The sequence below is a fragment of the Cucumis melo genome, chromosome 3, assembly GCF_025177605.1.
Source record: "Cucumis melo cultivar AY chromosome 3, USDA_Cmelo_AY_1.0, whole genome shotgun sequence".
Lineage (NCBI taxonomy): Eukaryota > Viridiplantae > Streptophyta > Magnoliopsida > Cucurbitales > Cucurbitaceae > Cucumis > Cucumis melo.
In genome coordinates this window covers 30,573,943-30,592,348 of record NC_066859.1, presented here as the reverse complement: position 1 = coordinate 30,592,348, position 18,406 = coordinate 30,573,943, and the positions used below count along the sequence as shown (strand labels likewise).

General features: G+C 33.5%; 4 protein-coding genes across 4 annotated transcripts; 2 read left to right on the top strand and 2 right to left on the bottom strand.

The window, feature by feature from the left end:
* Window positions 1-42: 42 nt before the first annotated feature.
* LOC103487744 (protein WVD2-like 7) lies at window positions 43-3,313 on the bottom strand. The gene is made up of 8 exons (XM_008446184.3): window positions 2,924-3,313; window positions 2,089-2,661; window positions 1,617-1,988; window positions 1,465-1,523; window positions 1,256-1,364; window positions 1,090-1,161; window positions 737-847; window positions 43-614 (listed from the first exon to the last, which is right to left on the bottom strand). Exons 1-8 carry the CDS (start codon window positions 2,990-2,992, stop codon window positions 393-395), a joined length of 1,587 nt encoding a protein of 528 aa, XP_008444406.2. The 5' UTR covers window positions 2,993-3,313; the 3' UTR covers window positions 43-392.
* Window positions 3,314-4,988: 1,675 nt separating this feature from the next.
* On the bottom strand, window positions 4,989-8,358 carry LOC103487745 (protein HHL1, chloroplastic). The gene is made up of 6 exons (XM_008446185.3): window positions 7,946-8,358; window positions 7,320-7,457; window positions 6,603-6,689; window positions 6,445-6,492; window positions 5,497-5,639; window positions 4,989-5,311 (listed from the first exon to the last, which is right to left on the bottom strand). Exons 1-6 carry the CDS (start codon window positions 8,210-8,212, stop codon window positions 5,299-5,301), a joined length of 696 nt encoding a protein of 231 aa, XP_008444407.2. The 5' UTR covers window positions 8,213-8,358; the 3' UTR covers window positions 4,989-5,298.
* A 1,834-nt stretch (window positions 8,359-10,192) lies between these two features.
* Window positions 10,193-12,578, top strand: LOC103487746 (stemmadenine O-acetyltransferase-like). The gene is made up of 2 exons (XM_008446187.3): window positions 10,193-11,056; window positions 11,892-12,578. Exons 1-2 carry the CDS (start codon window positions 10,251-10,253, stop codon window positions 12,394-12,396), a joined length of 1,311 nt encoding a protein of 436 aa, XP_008444409.2. The 5' UTR covers window positions 10,193-10,250; the 3' UTR covers window positions 12,397-12,578.
* A 975-nt stretch (window positions 12,579-13,553) lies between these two features.
* On the top strand, window positions 13,554-15,122 carry LOC103488534 (stemmadenine O-acetyltransferase-like). The gene has a single exon (XM_008447333.3). It carries the CDS (start codon window positions 13,595-13,597, stop codon window positions 14,927-14,929), a length of 1,335 nt encoding a protein of 444 aa, XP_008445555.2. The 5' UTR covers window positions 13,554-13,594; the 3' UTR covers window positions 14,930-15,122.
* The last annotated feature ends 3,284 nt before the right edge of the window (window positions 15,123-18,406 follow it).

Below are 18,406 nucleotides of genomic sequence, written 5' to 3'. Positions count from 1 at the left end.
CTTACGTACATTGATATCTCATTCAGCCAGTTAGAAAGAGTATGATCAAACTCAAGGTGTGATGATTTAGGGTACTTTTTGTTGATCTGTTTGCTAAGCTTTGAGCACGACAACGTTTTTACCACAACAACATTTTTACATGAACATATAATTTTAAACTTGTACAAAACCTATCAAGCCAGGTAATATTTCATTTGACTACAAAATTTCTGCATACTATATAAGTACCCCACAAACAATCAGAAAGTGGCCTACACAAAAGCCAACTTTTTGGTCATTTGAGACAGCATCTCTCCTCATGACAAATATAGACAACTTACTTTCTAACAACTTTCTTTCGTTTCATGATGTGTAAACTATGTAAGTGCATCCCAGCTATGGAGGGAGATTGATCAAGTTTGGATATTTGGAGAAAAATTTTCACAGCCATTCGTTTTCTTCCCAAAAGAAGTGACTGATCGAGTGGTGCCTCCGTACCTCTTTCTTACAACACTCTTGGAATCATTGGAAGTGACTGATGGCCTCTTTGGAGGCAGAGAGCTTATACTCTGTACCGCACTGCAACTTGCTGATTTCCTCCCTAGCTTGGGCGATCGAGGTCTCGTGACAGGGATCTGTAACATGAGATTGATATATTTGAATGAATATTAAGAAAATGTTAGTGACATAAGCAGAACTCAAGATCACAAGCCACCGAGTTATTCCTGCAGATACACTTGCAAGATGTATAAAATACCATTTTAATGTGATCAGTAGTTGGTTTTGATCCCTGGTTAGAATCTTGATTTTCCTTGGCTTCAAAATTTCTGCTTTGACGTAATTTGGTAATGTCATTCTTCTTTCTTTCCTGTATAATAGAGGAAGACTTAAGTGGTTTTACATTACAAGCTAAACCATTTTTGGTTACTGTTAACATAAAGTAGTAGATTTCCACTTGAAATTACTTGAAGTTCTGCCATTTCGAATTTGTGCAGAACATTTCTTTATTTTGACGGAGTTTAAGGCACTGCTTTTTTAATGGTAGAGTATCAAATCCGTACACGCCAACAAGATAAGACTTAAGAGCTAAAAACGATATAAGAGATCAACCTGACATCTTGCCTGCAGTTGCTTTTGCTCCATCTCTTTGGAATTAGCTTTTTCTTCGAGCTTTTGAAAGAACTGAAACAACAAATGAGAAAAAAAATTGACCACGGGAAAATTTTTAACTCGTGTAATACGAAAATGAACAAATTGAGCATAATATTATATTTGCCTCTCTCCGTTTCGCGACTCTTTCTTCACTCCTGAAGCTGAAAGGAGAGCATATAAGAGGAGGCCGTTCTTTGCTTCCGGTTCCACTTGCATTTGAAGACTTCATGCATCTGGAACACAATATACTTTAATTAGAAACTTGAAGACTTCAGTCAATTTGAGCTTCTCAAATATTCTACATATACAAGGATATTCAGAAGCTATATTTACCTTTTATTTTCTAATGGGGGTTTGATCAAAGGTTGCTTTAACAATCCATTAACAGATGACTGCAATTAGAGTAAACGAATCATCTTAAACGTATTTAAGAAAATCTTGATACTGAGATGGTTAGTTAGGACATTACAATTAGAAGTACCTACCGCTACCCTACTGACAAACTTCGGAGGAGGTGTTGAAGTCTCTTTTGATGGTGCAAGTGAACTCATATGTGTCCTTTTTCTTCCAATTTGTGGAAGTTTTGGACTTGTTTTACCTATTTCTTTCGGGCCGGAATTAAAATTCATCGACATGTGGACGGATTTCATACTCAATTTCTCGACAATAGTCCCTACATGTTTCTTACTCTTTGGAGTTGCATTACCCTTGTGTATGAACTGTTGACTAGGGGTTGTTGCTTGTTTGGCAGGAGAGGATTGAGACTTCGATGACCAACTTCGAGTCAATAATTTGGAGTAATTCCTTAATCTTTTCAAGCTCCCCCCTGAAGATATGATCTCCCTTTCAGCAGGTGGCTGCAGTATTGATAAGATAACACACATTGAGCTTAATGAGAAAAAGCAGCTAAGGTTTCTATATTGCAACGATTAAAGAGAAAATTACGATCACACTCACGTTCTCGGCCGGAGTTTTCACTTCTTCAGCAACCGCAGTTTTGGCGTGGTCTTCATCCTTCTCATTCTGGTTGTCATTTTCAATATTAGGAGCAGTCTCCATGGAATTGTTTTGGTCAAGAACTTCTTCCACCTTGTCTGTTGTTAGTGTTTCCACCATACTCTCCTCATTCATAGAATCATGAACATCAGCATCAGCGGGAGATACAGACTCAGTATTCTGAACAATATTCTGTTGTTCATTACTTTCAATCACTTGGCAGGTTGGTGATCTCAAAGGCTCTGACTCCACACAAGAGCTGGTGCAAACTTCTGTTTTCTCGGTTTTGACTTGCTTCATCGTCCCCTCAGTGTTTGCTTCCTCGAGCTCAGCTGCTGCTTTTTGTGCAGCTTTCCTCTTGTAATGAGCTTCAAAATATGCCTTCTTCTGAGCAACAGAACCCGGTTTGGAGAATCTTTCAAGTTCTTCCTGGTAACGGTTATGAGAGAATGCAGACCATTTCTCCCAAGCAAGAGACTCTGACATAAACCTCCCGAAGGAAATGGATTCTCCAAGAGCTCGAATTGGATCTCCCTGTTTAAAACCCACATTCCAGTAAACAAAGTAAAGGCTTTATAAGATAAAGGAAAAATAAAATCAGAACAACCCATCAAACCATTTACCATCAACAAAAGAGGACACTGTTTCATATCAAGATTTATAACAATGAACAATCCATTACCCATCAACTTTTAGCTTACAAAAGAAAAATCAAGCAAATACAAAAAGGAAAGCATTGAAAAAGTTACAATTAAAGAAACCCAATACAATAAGAAAATCATTTCATCGAACTAACCTCTTTGGCCTCACGTGAAGCATCAGAAGGATGAGAGAAAGATCTGAGAAGGCAAGCCGATTCACCCATATCGCCAAACTCCAAAAGAATAACAATTTTCCCAAAAAGAAAAGAAAACCCAACTCTCTAAACTCTTTCAAGTAAATTCTCGGCTAGAAAACTGAATCCACTGACTTTCTGGGTGCTAAAAAAAAAAAAAAAAAAAAAAAAAAAAGAAGACGACTTTGAGTAATGAGGATATGTTGAAGAAGGAAGAAGAGAGGATATTCTTGTGTTCTTTAAAGCCCACCAAGAATTTTGTGTGAACGAATATGCAAAATTTGTGAGTGTGTTACGCGGCTCTAATCTAGCGGGGTCTTGTTTGAGGAGGTTGAAGAGGGAAACTGGGCCCAACAAGATGATTGGTGAAATCGGGGAAGCTTTTTCTAACGTCTAGTTTTATTTTTTCAAATTTTCAAAGCAGAAGGATGGGGAGAATACTTTATTAATTGTGGACACATTTTCTAGTGCTTAACGGTAGTAATAGCAAGGGGATATGCTATATTCATTCCAACCAAAAGAAAATCTCAACATTTTTTAATTCCTTTTTTTTGGTCAGATATGGAATAAATGCTCCATTTTTGCTATATCTATACGTTATATAATACTTAAATTCCTTTTTAATTAACCAATATATATCAACTTCAAAATTTGTAATTACTTTAATATATATTTAAAATTAAGCCCTCAACTTATTCAAAATTTTAAATTCAATTCTCAAATTTACATGATCGTATAAAAATTATTTATCATATTATATAAGTTTGATGATTCAATTTTTATAATTATTATAAGTTTAATGTCTAGTTACTTTTAGAAAAGTTGTCAAAAATAGAATATTTGACAAAAATTTTGCATTTCATAGAAATCAAGTGTAAAATTTTGTCTTTTAAGTGATTTTGTTCTATGAAATGTAAATAATTTGTCAATTTTTTATATTTTTTATATTTTAGGATGAATTTTACCATTTTCCCTTGAATATATTGATTTAGTGTGTGTGTGTGTTGAATTTTATTATATGTACAATATTTTAATTAATTTTTTTTGCATATCTATAAATTTGATTTCAATTGAGGAATGATATTTTGTGAAAAGAAGAAAAGGAAAGATTAGAGGGATATATTGTATTTAAAATAAAAGGGAAATTAAATAATGGTTGATTAGGTAAGTAATTTAAAATTAAAACAAACATTGGTGAGTGGGTCAAGTGGGCAGGAAAAGGCTGTGTCCACGTCAGCAATAATGGAAACTAATTGCAACGGCTAATTCACTGCTTCACCCTTCCGCTCCACACCATAATTTTAAAATATTAAACTTTCTTTTCTTTTCTTTTCTTTTCTTTTCTTTTCTTTAATAATTTTTTAAATAATAATTAATTAAAACTAAACATGCAAAATAATTTTCATTTGAGAAAGATTAGAATAATAATGGCCAGTCAATTTCAAACAATTACATCAAGTGTTTTCTCTTTTCTTTTTTTTTTTCTTTTTGCTGTGTGTTTCAAGTTGATATGAATATTAAGTAATCAACTAATACTCAACTTAATTCAACCGACATTTTTCAATGGAAGATCTAAATCAGAGTCTAATACAACATTTGTAATCATTTTTAATGCAATAAAAGTTAATCTTCTGACGGTTTTTCTCTTGGGTAAAGTTAATTACAAACTATTTTCAAAAACAATTTTTTATAATAAAAAAAACCAATCGCTACAAAAAAAAATTATTCAAGTGACAATTTCTAAAAGTATTTATAAATATAATAAAATTTCACCGGATAGCCCAAGCGGATAAAAGAACTTTAGAAAAAATTTCACAAAAATTAGGGACAAATTGTATAGAATGACGACAAATATAGGGTCCTTTTGAAAAATGACCCAAACGCTTTTTAATGAAAAATGGCTAAAGTAATTCAGTGTACTTCTTTCCTCTAAAAAGTGTTCTAAAATAACTGTTTTAGTTGAGAAAAAGAGTACTTTAGACTTTCGAGGCAATCTCAAGCGAAAGCATCAGAGAGTGCCCAGTGCTTACAAGACAAGATCATGGCCATTGCAATATGTGAAAGAATGAAGAGTGTCTTTCCATTCAAATAAATGAAGGAAGCATATCAGGAAAAGGAAAACAAGATTTGTGAACAAAAACCATCAGTGAAACTTGTGTACAATACCCTGCCGTATCTTCATCGAAAATAACGTGTAAAGCTCCCTAATTTTTCAGCTACGTACATTTTGGATGCCAAAAAAGCCTTGCTACTCCACCCTTCTATGTACCTTCCAAAGCTCGAGTTTAAATGTTCTCTGTGCTGCTGCACTTTCCGGTAAAATGACCACTTCACTCTCAAGTTTTAACCCTGTAAATGTGGATTGAGTAATCAATCTACCCATCTGAAACTCATCTCTGAAGATACAATATATTGATGCCAGCCATGACCACGCTATTTGTTAAAGAGACGGGGAAGGAACCACACTGTTTTCTCTCAATGTCATGTCAATGGCAGAAAAGGGAAGAGGGGTATTTAAGCAAAATTATACTCACTTGGCCTTCTCTGTAGAGTTATCGTCTGCCTCTTCGCCTTCGGGTGAGCCTAGTGCAGTGAGTTTGCCAAATGATTCCTTTGCATCTCCAAAGAAGTCTTTAACTTTATCGAGAACTGTCTTCAGCTGGTCTTGAGTTGGAAGCTAGTATTGATTCAGAAGTAAACAAAGTAAGGAAACTGTTAGGTGACCAATTCTATTGAAATATTCTAGAATGGGTAAAAAAGGGGAATACAAATGAAAGTTAGTCAAAGGGGAGAGGACCACTAGTTTGTGAGGAGAGGGTTGGTCATTTATAAATAGAAAAGGTTTTTAGTACAGGTCAGTAGTCTGGGGAAAGAGAGGTTAAGCTCTCTGTACTTTAGGTATTTTTGTAGCCTTCGGGCATCTTTTTCTCAGTAATACTAAAGTTAGTAAGGTATCTCCTTACGGAAACTTGATGAAAGAATAAAAATAAAATAAAACCTGGAAAATTATAGATTCTACTAAATAAAGGAGTCTAATAAAGTAAAATGAGACCTAAATGACAATTACCCAAAGAATTTGACACCAATGTCTAGAGAAAAACATAAAATCTAGCCAAGGTTCAAACATACATATTGTCCCACTCCACCGCTCTACAAATCCTACCGTTCCTCACTCTCCACATCCCCCATAACAAAGTGCCAGCGTGCCGTAAGAAACTTCCCCCTTTAAACGGCAGATAGAGGAAGAACTCATCTATCATCTAAAAAAAAATTCAAAGAATACGATCTAGGTTTTCCGCTCATTTGACAAAGAACGTAAAAGATTACATGGTCTAGTTGCAAATCTTACTGACCGCAACACAAAGTTATTATGGAGATAGGTTTGATAGTTCAAGGATTATTTTTTCAATCCGGTACCCATAATATAATATCAAAAGCAAGACAGAATAGAACAAGTTCAGAACTTGAAAATCCATTCTTACCTCAATTACATCTGTGGTAGAAAGTGCGGATCTCAAATTGCCATTTTCCTGCATTAAAGCAAATAATTAAAATTACGTAAAACAATTGTTCATCAGTCAGGCAGAACAACTTAAAATATTGGCCTCATGAATCATAAGTAAGGATGTGAAAAAATTACAACAAGCTTGTAGCCATATCTGAACTCTGTTGCTGTCCGCAACACACGAAACTGTTTAAATGCCGTCTTTTGTATCTCCTTTTCATCCTATCAATTGGTAGATCGACTGTTAGTATCTAAAAGAAAGTTCAGAATTAATTGTTGTTCAGGAAAATGGACTGATTATGCAAAAAAACAAAGTGACAGGAAATTATAAAATAGTAGCAACTGTTTCCTAAATTATCAATCCACACTAATTCAAAAATTGAAAATTGCATAAGATATCAGATTTTCAATCAGAGGTACACAGTGTGATGCGCGCATAACAAATTTTAGATATGTAATGCATTGCGTTTTCCAAATAACTAATAATAAACCAATAGATTTCTTTTTTCACCCAAAAAAATTCCAAATTTTACTAATTGCAATTTGCAACTTCCTCCAGACCTGCAAAAACTCCCAAACATTCAACAATCCCACACGATCTGATATCAACAAAATATACAGACCCTTCCCTTTATATCTAAAAAACACACTCGCTTATCATAACACAAGCTTTAACTATTCTTTTATCAAGAATATAAAGTTTTGGATAGAAAAATTTAATTACTCACTTGTGACAGTAGAAGGTTTAACTTTCATTTCATTCACTTTAAAGGAATGGCGACTTATGAGTATGACAAGACATTACAAACAACATAGTGGAGAAAAATATCTTCAATAATGATTAAACCTTACACGGTAAATAACAGCGGCAAGGTTCCTAGCCAGAGTATCTTTATAGATATATTTCCCAAGAAAATTATCTTTTGCAGCAACCATGATTTTGGCGGTTGTGCCACCATTTATAAGACTCAGCGGGTACCATAAATAGACCTGCATGTAAACGCAAAAGGGATCGTGAGAAAGATATGATAATTCCAGTAATTTCCTGCTATATATTGAATTAATATAATAAACTTGTTTTGATGGCATATTGTTAAAAAAAAGAAAAATTATTATTCAACATATATTAGCTATTCAATTAATTGCCAATAACATGATCTTTGTAGGTCCTAATTCTCATGAGGAGTTGGAAGTTTTTGAGTGGTGAGAAGTTATAATAGTAGTAATTTAGTGGGCACTAGTTAACACTGGAATTTTGCTTTGGTAGGTTTCTATATTTATAGAATTGTTTCTCACTTCTTCTAATCAAAGAAGCACCGCTTCCAATTCACTTCAAATAGAAGCTCGAGTCATAGTATAGAGTGTACAGATAGCTTTTCGGCAACAACTCACATAAATAAGTAAAGAATGGATCAACAGAAAAAAAGCAAACTGAAAAGGTAAAAACAAAGGTGCAATAAAAAGGATATAGAACAAACATTGGCCATACGGATGAAGATAACGAATTTAGGGTTGCCATCGTCTTCAATCTTGGGCAGCGGAGGAGGGCCAGGTCTTTGAGACAGACGAGATTGCATCCCTTTTTTGCCTTTGGCTTCGACGACGAAAGCCCGGCGATAAGTGTGCTCAAGCTTGTGCATCGTCCTTGCAGAGAAGAGAGAGTGGCGGACCAACCCATCTTCGTGTAGCTTGGAATTGGAAAGGGGAAGTCGAACCAGAGCGTTGAGAGACATGGCGACGTCCATTTTTGCGATGGGATTTGATGTGAGCTAAGTTTGAAGTGGATATGAGCATATTGTAATTGGAAATGAGAAGATGGTTGTGTTCTTTCTTTCTCCTTAAATCTTATCCACCAGAATCGCAGTGGGGACAGCAATCTCCGCCCATATGCTTGGCACATCCTCAAGCATGTAAATTTTATATATATATATATATATATATATATATATATATATATATATATATAATTTTATTAATTTAAATCTCCGATTTTCATAAATATACCCGACATTTAAATTTTTGGATAAACTTTTTTTCTCTCAATTGTACCCTTAACTTTAATTTTAGGTTCTAAATCACTTTCTAGTTTTAGGACAAATTCATTTTTAATTTAATTTTTTTAATATATATAATTATAAAAAACAATCTTTTTCATTATTTTTTGAATTAGTTATACTTACACAATATGAAAGGTTGGATGCAAATAGTTTTTTATTTATCTACTGTTTTTTTACTTAATTATACTTTAACTTTAGTGGAATTAAAGTAGATAGATGCGAAGAGTGAGAATGCAGGAAGTTTTTCATTTATATTTTAGAAATTAATTAAAAATTAAATATCTTATTAATTCTAATTAACAATACAAATCAAAATATTTAAAAGTTTAAAAGTTTTTGTAACATTTTTTTCTACTATATAAAAAGCTTTCTTGCTTTTTTTATACCAACATTGTTATTAAAAAATTTGGATTAATTCAATAGATTGTGTAATTGGACCAAATTTGTATGTCAACCATTTAGCAAAAATATTATACATGTTGAAATATCAATGAGTAATCATGTAGGAAAACAAATTTTTCTTTCACGAATATCATTAAGCCCACCAAATGACAATGAATATCCATTCAAATTAAAAAGAAAACGATTACCTATTCATTTATGCTTTGCAGTGACAATTAACAAAGCATAATGACAGACAATTCCTAATGTTGTAATATATCTCCCTGAAAATTGTGTTTTCTCATTAATAACTTTATGTTGTATTATCTAAAGGAATTTCAACGAAGACAAAAATTTAAATCATGCTCATAGGTGACAATAAGCTACCCTCAAATTGAACAAAAAGTATTGTTCATAAAGAAATCATTTTTTTTTATATATGCAAGTCTTGTGTTTAAATTATTGTATTTTAATATAATTATTGTAATCTATTCCCATGTACATATAATTCTATTACATTTTGAATTTCATACATTTAAATTTAGCACAACTTAAACATATATATGCAATGTTTAGTATAATCTAAAGAAACATTCCATGTGTCAGCACCTATGTTTTACCAGTATTTATAAAAATTTAATATAACTTGGATATTTAACCTAAGTAAAACTACCTTTTGTATGCCACGAGATTGGAAGAATATGTGTGATCCATAAATTTTCTTCTCAAAGTTTGTTCGAGGAGAATTAATATAGATAACAAAACAAAAAAAAATTATTTACAAAATATAACAAAAAAAAATCTTAAATGAATCAGATAAACTTTTAATGGATTTCATGTCAGTTTGTAAATAATTTCAATACTTTGATATTTTTAAATTGCAATTTCTATAGGAAAGCAAAATGTAGTGCTATGACCTCAAATTTTTTTAATTGTTTTAAATAATTATATTACATTATGAATTATAAAATTAAAGTTAAATAATTTGAGAGAGAAAACAATTCAAACAAAAAGAAAAAGAATATTCTTATTTTTGCAAATATTCTCAGGTTCTGTATTTTTGTTTCTAGAAGTGAATTTAATCCATTATTAATTCTTTGAAAAATTGATTTAGTCTTTGTTATTGTTAGGGGAAATAATTAATTAAAAAGAATCATACTTTGTACACGTGGATACTCATCAATCATCGTTATGAAATCGGCAATAGGATTATATATAATTATAATTATAATTTGAACTGTGACGATATAATTTGCCGACTTCCTCCTCCTTGTTTATAAAAATGTTTCAAATCTCTCCCTCAAACTATCAAACTCATCATTTTGGTTTTCCTAACCCTGTGAAGATGAAGCTTGAATTTGAAGTAATTTCACAGGAATTTGTCAAGCCTTCTTCTCCCACACCGGCCAATCTCCGCCGTTACAAATTCTCGTTTCTCGATCAAGTCACCGCCGATGTCTACAATCCCATGGTCTATTTCTTCGAACTCAACGGAGATTATTCAAATTTCACTGAAATCGAAATAAAAAACCACCTCAAACACTCACTCTCCGCCGTTTTGTCGGACTACTATCCCCTCGCCGGCCGAGTCAATTACGCCGATTTCGAAATCGATTGCAACGACGACGGCGTTCCTTTTTTAGAAACTCGCGTCAAATCCAAACTCCACGACGTCATTTCCAAGTCCTTTCCCGAGGATCTCAACTGCCTTGTACCCTTCGAATTGGATCGACTCAACGAAATTTCCATGGGAGTTCAACTCAATTTCTTCGAATGCGGCGGCATCGGCCTCGGCGTTTGCGTTTCGCACAAAATCGCCGATGCTCTGTCGTTCTTCTCTGCTGTGAACATCTGGGCGAAAGCAGCGCGCGGCGAGGCAGAGGCTCTCGGCCGGCCGCATTTGGTGGCTGCGAAGCTGTTTCCGCCGAGGAATGCGGCTGTTTATAACACTGGGAACAGCATCGTGAGAGATAGAGTTGTGAGGAGATTTGTCGTAGAAGGTCCAAAGGTGGAAGCCATTAGAAAGCAATATGCAGAGAGCGCATCCATGGAAGGGCAGAGGCGTCCAACGAGAGTCGAGGCCTTATCGGCTTTCATTTATGGTCGTTTCCTTGCCGCCATTAACGACGAATCCTCTGCTCAAACTGATCGGTAACCTCTAAACCTTTGGTCGAATTTTGGTTAAGAAGAACTTGCGTTAGCATGCATGCACCCCCTCCCCTCCCCTCACATCAATATATGTTAAAATATTAATTAAAACAACAAAATGGTTAATTGAAATTTACAAAATACTTGCACCAAATTTAAGTTGTAAAATTTTGCCATGTAGATATTTTTTTCCTCTTATTATCCTTTTCTTTTAAATCTTTTTGTAATTAATATAGCACAAAACTAAATATTAAATTAAAACTCTACTTGATTTAGGATAATCTAAGTTACTAATATTAATTTAAACTAGGCTTGAGTAATTTTAATGAATTTAAATTAAATATATTTTATTTTATCAAATATAAATACGATTAAGATTTTGTTTTAAGTAATAGATTTGGTGTACTTATGTTATGTGCTTCACATCTCTCCACCACACAAAAATAAAATTATAATTTTTTTAAAATTTATTTGTATGTCCCGAAATAATAAGAAGTATTTTAAAATATATAGGCAGATCTTGATGTACTTCTATCTTCACTTCAAACTCGTTATCCTTCTTAAAAAAAAACTACCTAAATTAATACAAATTTGCCAAACCAGCTAGCTAACTATATTTATTAGCCACCTAATTTGACCATTTAATTTAGAACTCTTTCTCATATACTCCAAATATATGTAAGCTTTTGTTATGAAACTTTATGGAAACTAAATTTTTATGAAACTGATAAAAATTGAAAGAAAATTAAATTCAAATTTTAGGTTACACAAATCTATACTCAAAATTGTAGACAGGCTATTCTTCATTAATTAATGAACTATAATTACAATCGAACAGATTCTTCTTAGTATGTCATACGGTGAATATACGCCAAAAGTTATATCCACCGCTTCCACAAAATGCGTTCGGAAATTACTACAGAAACGCCATGACTCTCCCTTCCGCCGCAACACTCACCGATGCCAACTGCTCCGCCTTGATCAACGAGGTCAGACTTCAGGTCGCCAAAATCAACCCCGAGTTTCTCAGGCAATTCCAAGAAGAAAACGCGCAATTGGAGACCATCAAAGCTACGTCAGCCAGATTCCTCAAAGGCGACATCGTGTCCTGCGCCTTCACCAGCCTCTGCCGACTTCCTCTTTACGACGCCGATTTCGGTTGGGGGTCGCCTGTCTGGGCCGCCTCGCCGGCGCTTCCTTTCAAAAACCTTTTCGTTCTTATGGACGGGAAGTCCAGCGACGGCGCCGTGGATGTTCTCGTGCATTTGAAAGAATCGAACATGGAGAGGCTTGAAGTAGATCGGGAGTTTCTCAAGTTTGCTTCTCCTACTGCTTCTTCTTAAGATTAATGTATTTTTGTGTGTGGAGTGTTGTTTTCTTTATAATCCAAAGGGTTTTCTTTAAAATTCTCCGAGTTTACCTGAACTAATTCGGATTATATGTTTTGATTCACTAATAGTTCATAGTTGTGATATTTGGTTTCTTTATAATTTCAAATTAACGAGTGAATAATAGTTTAAATTTTGGCAAAGGATATTAAATTTTCTGTCGATACTTTTACTTTCTTTTAGATCAACATCTGTACAAGATATGAACTGATCATATCATTATATCAACACACGAACGCGAACATACATAACATAAAATTACAGAACTCTAGAAATCATGAAGTATTTATTTAGGTTTTATTTGATAACTATTTGGGTATCAATATAATAACGGGATTGACCATAGTAGAGTTTAAAATTATTAATTAAGTTTACCGTTTGAAATATTTTTTAATAGTTTAACTAAAAAAAGAAGAAGAATCATATACGAAGATATTAATTAATTCGTTTAGTCGTAGCTTGTTAGTTTGTATATACGACATGGACTTATAAATGAATCATCGTAACAGCTTTTTCAATAAATCAAATTTGCTGACATTATCTAATACTAAAGTAAATTTTTAAGTAGAAATTCAATTGAAAAGTTTACCTTCTTTATCTTAAAAAACCTTTTTTTTTGTCATAATAAGTAGTAAAGCTTCGCCTAAATAATAATTCTTGAATTCATACATTTTTTTCAGTTAAAATGATAAATCCTAATTAACCAACTTAAGAAACGACAAAGTTCTAAATATATATAGCTTAGGAAAATTTATAATAGTAATTGAAAAAAATTTCTACTTTATGAATTATGTCGGATCAATGAAATAAAATAATATGTTATTAAATGACGTGTTAGATAATATCAGAGGGAAAGAAATAATTATGTATACTACAACTATAGTTTAGATTTTTCCTATATATATTTTCCTTTTCCCAAAACTTTATTAGAAAAAAACTAATTTGAAACCCCACAACCGAATGTGAGGGACGATGACATAATACTCATAAATATGATATTGTGCATCCTTCTTCGCCATGCATTGCATGTATGTAACTACATTTTTACCAAATCTCTATAAATAAAACCCAAACACATTCTCATTTTCTCTTCATACTAACACCATCAATTCTTCGCTTACCTTTTCCCTCCATCAATTCTTTCTTATCAACCATGAAGCTCGAAGTTGACATTATCTCCGAAGAGTTAATCAAACCTTCTACACCAACGCCTCCCCATCTCCGCCATTACTCGCTCTCTTTCATCGATCAAATCACCGTTCACATTTACGCACCCGCCCTCTACTTCTACCAATCCACCGACACTGGCGTGGGTGGCGAAGATCTCGATTTTGCTCTCGCCTTCAAAAACCGTCTTCGAAGCACCCTCCCGGACGTCCTATCTCACTACCCGCCGCTCGCTGGCCGTCCAAATTACGCCTCTTCCTTCATCGACTGCAACGATACCGGCGTCCCCTTCCGAGAAGCGCGAGTAAACTCGCAACTCGCCGACGTGATCCAATTCGCGCAGCCGGACGATCTCAACCGGCTATTCCCTGTGGAGTTGGACCGGTTCAATGAAGAACTAATGGCGGTTCAGTTCACGGAATTCGCGTGCGGGGGAGTTGCGGTTGCGTCGTGCATTTCGCACAAGATAGCCGACGCAATGGCACTCTTTTCGTTGAACAACAACTGGGCCGCCATGGCTCGTGGGGTGAAAGGCGTCTTCAAGCCCCACATGGAAGGCGCCAAAATCTTCCCACCCAAAATGATGTCGTACGATACGGCGATGACGATCGTGAGAAACAGAGTCTCGAGAAGATTTGTTTTCAAGCAATCGAAATTGGAAGCCATTAGAGCCAAATACACAGAAAATCAAACTACGATTAACCAGAATCGACCTTCACGAATTGAATCCTTAACAGCTTTTGTTTACAGCCGATTCCTCGCAGCCTTTAAACACGATTCTGCAATTCGAAACGACATGTCGTTTTTAGTAAACTACACAGTAAATCTCCGTCCAAAAATGAATCCACCACTTCCACGTGACGCATTCGGGAATTATTATTTCAACGTCATGATTTTCCCTTCGCCGGAAACGCTCAACGACGATGAAAGTTGCTACGATTTGGTGAAGCAACTGAGAGAAGAAACGAACAAAATCGATGGTGAAATGGCGAAGAAGTTTCTGAATGAAGACAAGGATCTGATGGAAACTGTGAAGGAAGTTGCTTCGAAAGTGGCTAATGAAGAGATAATTTCGTGTGCTTTCAGTAGTATTTGTAGATTTCCGCTTTATGATGTGGATTTCGGATGGGGAAGGCCGGTTTGGGTTACTTTTCCGGCGCTGTGGTTCAAGAATCTGGTGGCGTTTTTGGACTCGAAAGATGGAGAAGGCGTTGATGCAATCGTTCACTTGGAAGAACGATACATGAATAAACTTGAAGGTGATGAAGTGTTCATGAATTATGCTACTCCTCTTCCTACCCCTTCTTCCCCACTCGCCTGAAAAATCAACCCCTCTTATAAGCTATTTGTTACTATTTTCTTCGTGCTTTGTTCTTGTCTTTGCTTTTTTTAATATCTTTGTGTTTTTCGTGAAGTGATATGTGATTTGGTATTATATTTATGTGAGTTTGTAACGTTTTATAATTAGCAAAGATGAAAGAAAATGTTAAATTACTAAGTTTATAATATGTAACCAAGTTCTACGTAAACAACCTTTTTTGGAGTTCAAACCTCTACTCCTTCCTCTAAAACATTTGATCTGTCTATGGGTTATGACATTTCAAATACTCTTTGAAAAGTTAATTCATCTATTGTGCATGAATTCTTTTTCTTGGAGATATTTTATATGTGAATTTAATTTTAGATGTAAATTTCATATGGGCTTTCTACTCTATTACCTCATATGTATATAGAAGAACACTCGGAAGACAAATTGTAAAATGTAACCTTGAATGATAACTGAATTCCTAGATTGGAGGGATAGATACCATATAAATCAAATTAAAATAATAAGGTTAATTTTATTTTAAAAAATTAGGCCAAAATCTATGTATAAAGTATATTATAATTTTATAATATTTTGTGAAATATCGTTCATATTAACGTGACTTATGGACCAACATAGGGAAGTGGGCTTGTCTTATAAATTCAATTTTGGGCTGCAATGGACAAGGCAATCGACTCCAAACGACGTCGTTCAGTGTAATTTAAACAGCCTTTTCCTGAACAGTTGGAGGGTAAAATTTTCTTTTGTTTTACTTTTGGGTCCATGGAAAATGGCAGGGGTAAAAAGGGAAATTCGACATAATGCGCGCGCGCGCTAAAGAACATACCAGAGAAAGCAAAGTAATGCCTTACCATTAGGGTAATTGCTTGGGACCGAAGAAATTGGGGAAACAAGGTTCCCATTTCGATCTTGCTCGGCAACTAGGATTTTTTTTTTTTCCTGTCATCAATTTCTTTTCGAAGGTACTTTTCCTCTCCTTGCAATCTATAATGTTAATTTCTTGTTGCATTCCGTCGTTCGCTCTGTGGATAGTACAATAGTTTTTTGTTTGAGCAAAACCTTGAGTGATTTCATTTTCATAGCATGTTCGAAAGAGGGATATGGAGAATTTCATTTAGCGTTGTGAATGATCTTTATTTCCATGTAGAACTTATCGTCCATTCGAAGGTTTTTTTTGGATTTTATCAGGAATGGTTGGATTTTGGGTCCTTGGTTCAGGAAAGTTTTCCTTGGAAGAGAATGGATTTAACGATACCAAATTTGTCCTTTGAAATCTTTTAAAGCAAATGAATTAATTTTTTCAATTTATCCTATTTCTCTACTTAAGAGTTCTAAGGAATGTATTTCCTTATTGAACATGATCACTAACATTCAATCCTGTTACAATAAGTGCTTAGACTCTTCGATGGTTGGGTTATATGTTGCCAAAGATAAAACATCCATTGTTTGGTTGATCATGTTCACTGCTCCTCAGAAAGTGCATTTTTGAATAGGATAGATTTGACGATCACCAATCTTTTTTTTTTTTTTTAAATCTTTGATGGAAGCAGACTTGTATTTGATTATTTTCAATTTATCTTATTTAATTTCCTCACTTCATAGTCGTTCGAAATACATTTTTGAATAGGATAGATTCGAAGACGCCAAAATATTTTGAAATCTTTAAAGGGAAGCATACTCTTATTTGATTATTTTCAATTTATCTTATTTTCTTACTTTAGAGTTCAAATGAACATTTTTCTTTAGTTGGACATGATCATCAAACATCGATCCAATCCTATCACCATTATTTGACTGCTCAATGGTTGGGTTATAAGTTGTCTAGGATTGTAAATCTGAAAATACCAAAAAGATTTGAAATCTTTGAAGATAGCGGACTTCTATTTATTATGTCCAATGTAACTTATTTCTTTACCCTAAAGTTCAAACCAACATCCAATCATCCTATCACAATAAGTATTTGACTCCTTGATTGTTGGGTTATGATTTTCCATGGATTGGAAATAATTGATCAGCTGGGTGTTTGTATGTCTGGTTCATCATTTTCACTACTCTTCGAAATGCATTTTTGAATAAGATAAATTTGAAGACATCTACAAGTTTTGAAATCTTTGAATGAAGTGGACTCGTATTTAATTATTTTGCATTTATCCTTTTTCTTTACTTTAGAGTTCAAATGAACCTCTTATTTAGTTGGACATCATCGCACTAACATTTGGTCTTAATGTAAATTTGAGTCTTCGATGGTTGCATGGGTTATAAGTTGCCAAGGATTGGAAACAACATATTAGCTGGTAGTTCGATTGATTATGTTCATTGCTTTTCGAAATACATTCTCAAATTTGATAAATTTGAAGACACCAGAAATTTTTAAAATACTTGAAGAAAGCGGACTCCTATTTAATTATCTTTAATTTATCCTATTTTTCTTACTTTATATGGTCGAGGGGTTGATATATTCACGTTCTTTTTGTTATATCTTTCCCCTTTAAAGTTCAAATTAATAATTTTTTCTAGCAGTTGGAACTTCAAAGCGATGGTACCTATTGTAATATATATACATTTCCCTTTGATGGTTAGGTTATATACGTTAAGGAGATGTTTATTAGATTTTTGAGCATAGTTGTCATTAGTTAAAAACCAAAAGTCAATCATAACTTATCCAAAGGAGTCATAGTTTAATTGTTTGTTTAATTTTATAAAGTTTAAATCAATATAATTATTAGTTTTTGTCTTTTGCTTATACAAATTTCAAAGATTTAGGGATAAATTGATATATTTATTTTATACAAAAATACAAAATTGAAGTTTTGTAATGGGCATAAATTTGAAAGTTGACTCAACTGCTTGTACCTATTAATTTAACCTATTATCTATCTATACATACGAATAAACTAATGACAACGTGTGGTCCTCCAAATATTTTTTTGACCTAAAAGGAACCTTTAGTGTTATTTCATCTCTTCACTATATGGAACCTATCGTTTTTTGTTTTTTGTTTTTTGTTTTTTTTTTTGTAAAGGAGTTATTGCATTATTATTTTTTTATTATTATTATTTTTTTATTTAATCATACATCAAAAGGCTTTATCTAAAACTTATATATAACATATTTTTAATCCTATTAAAATATTTTATTTTCGATAACAATATTACGATAAAACCGACCCTCAAAGGACCACTTTCTAAATAATATTATTTTCCCGACTTTTAATATATTGAAAATGAGATGTCGATTTACATTATTAAAACAAAGACTATTATGCTACGTCATAGCGTATCGTGTTAGACAAATTTAGATTGTCTATAAAATCAATGCTTTTGTACCTATATATATATATATATATATATATATATATATATTGGTTAATGTGAAACCTATTTCTCATAATTAATTATCATAAATTTCCATCTCCCAACAAAAGTTGACATTTAATTATTTGCAAATTGGAGAATAACAATGTGATTAAGG

Coding starts and splice junctions, on each gene's coding strand:
- LOC103487745 (XM_008446185.3), bottom strand. CDS start 8,212: ATGGACGTCGCCATGTCTCTCAACGCTCTGGTTCGACTTCCCCTTTCC. Junction 7,458..7,945: donor TCTTCATCCGTATGGCCAAT/GTTTGTTCTATA, acceptor GTTTACATGCAG/GTCTATTTATGGTACCCGCT. Junction 6,493..6,602: donor GATATGGCTACAAGCTTGTT/GTAATTTTTTCA, acceptor GCTTTAATGCAG/GAAAATGGCAATTTGAGATC.
- LOC103487744 (XM_008446184.3), bottom strand. CDS start 2,992: ATGGGTGAATCGGCTTGCCTTCTCAGATCTTTCTCTCATCCTTCTGAT. Junction 1,989..2,088: donor TGAAAACTCCGGCCGAGAAC/GTGAGTGTGATC, acceptor TCAATACTGCAG/CCACCTGCTGAAAGGGAGAT. Junction 615..736: donor CTACTGATCACATTAAAATG/GTATTTTATACA, acceptor CTCATGTTACAG/ATCCCTGTCACGAGACCTCG.
- LOC103488534 (XM_008447333.3), top strand. CDS start 13,595: ATGAAGCTCGAAGTTGACATTATCTCCGAAGAGTTAATCAAACCTTCT.
- LOC103487746 (XM_008446187.3), top strand. CDS start 10,251: ATGAAGCTTGAATTTGAAGTAATTTCACAGGAATTTGTCAAGCCTTCT. Junction 11,057..11,891: donor TCCTCTGCTCAAACTGATCG/GTAACCTCTAAA, acceptor ACAATCGAACAG/ATTCTTCTTAGTATGTCATA.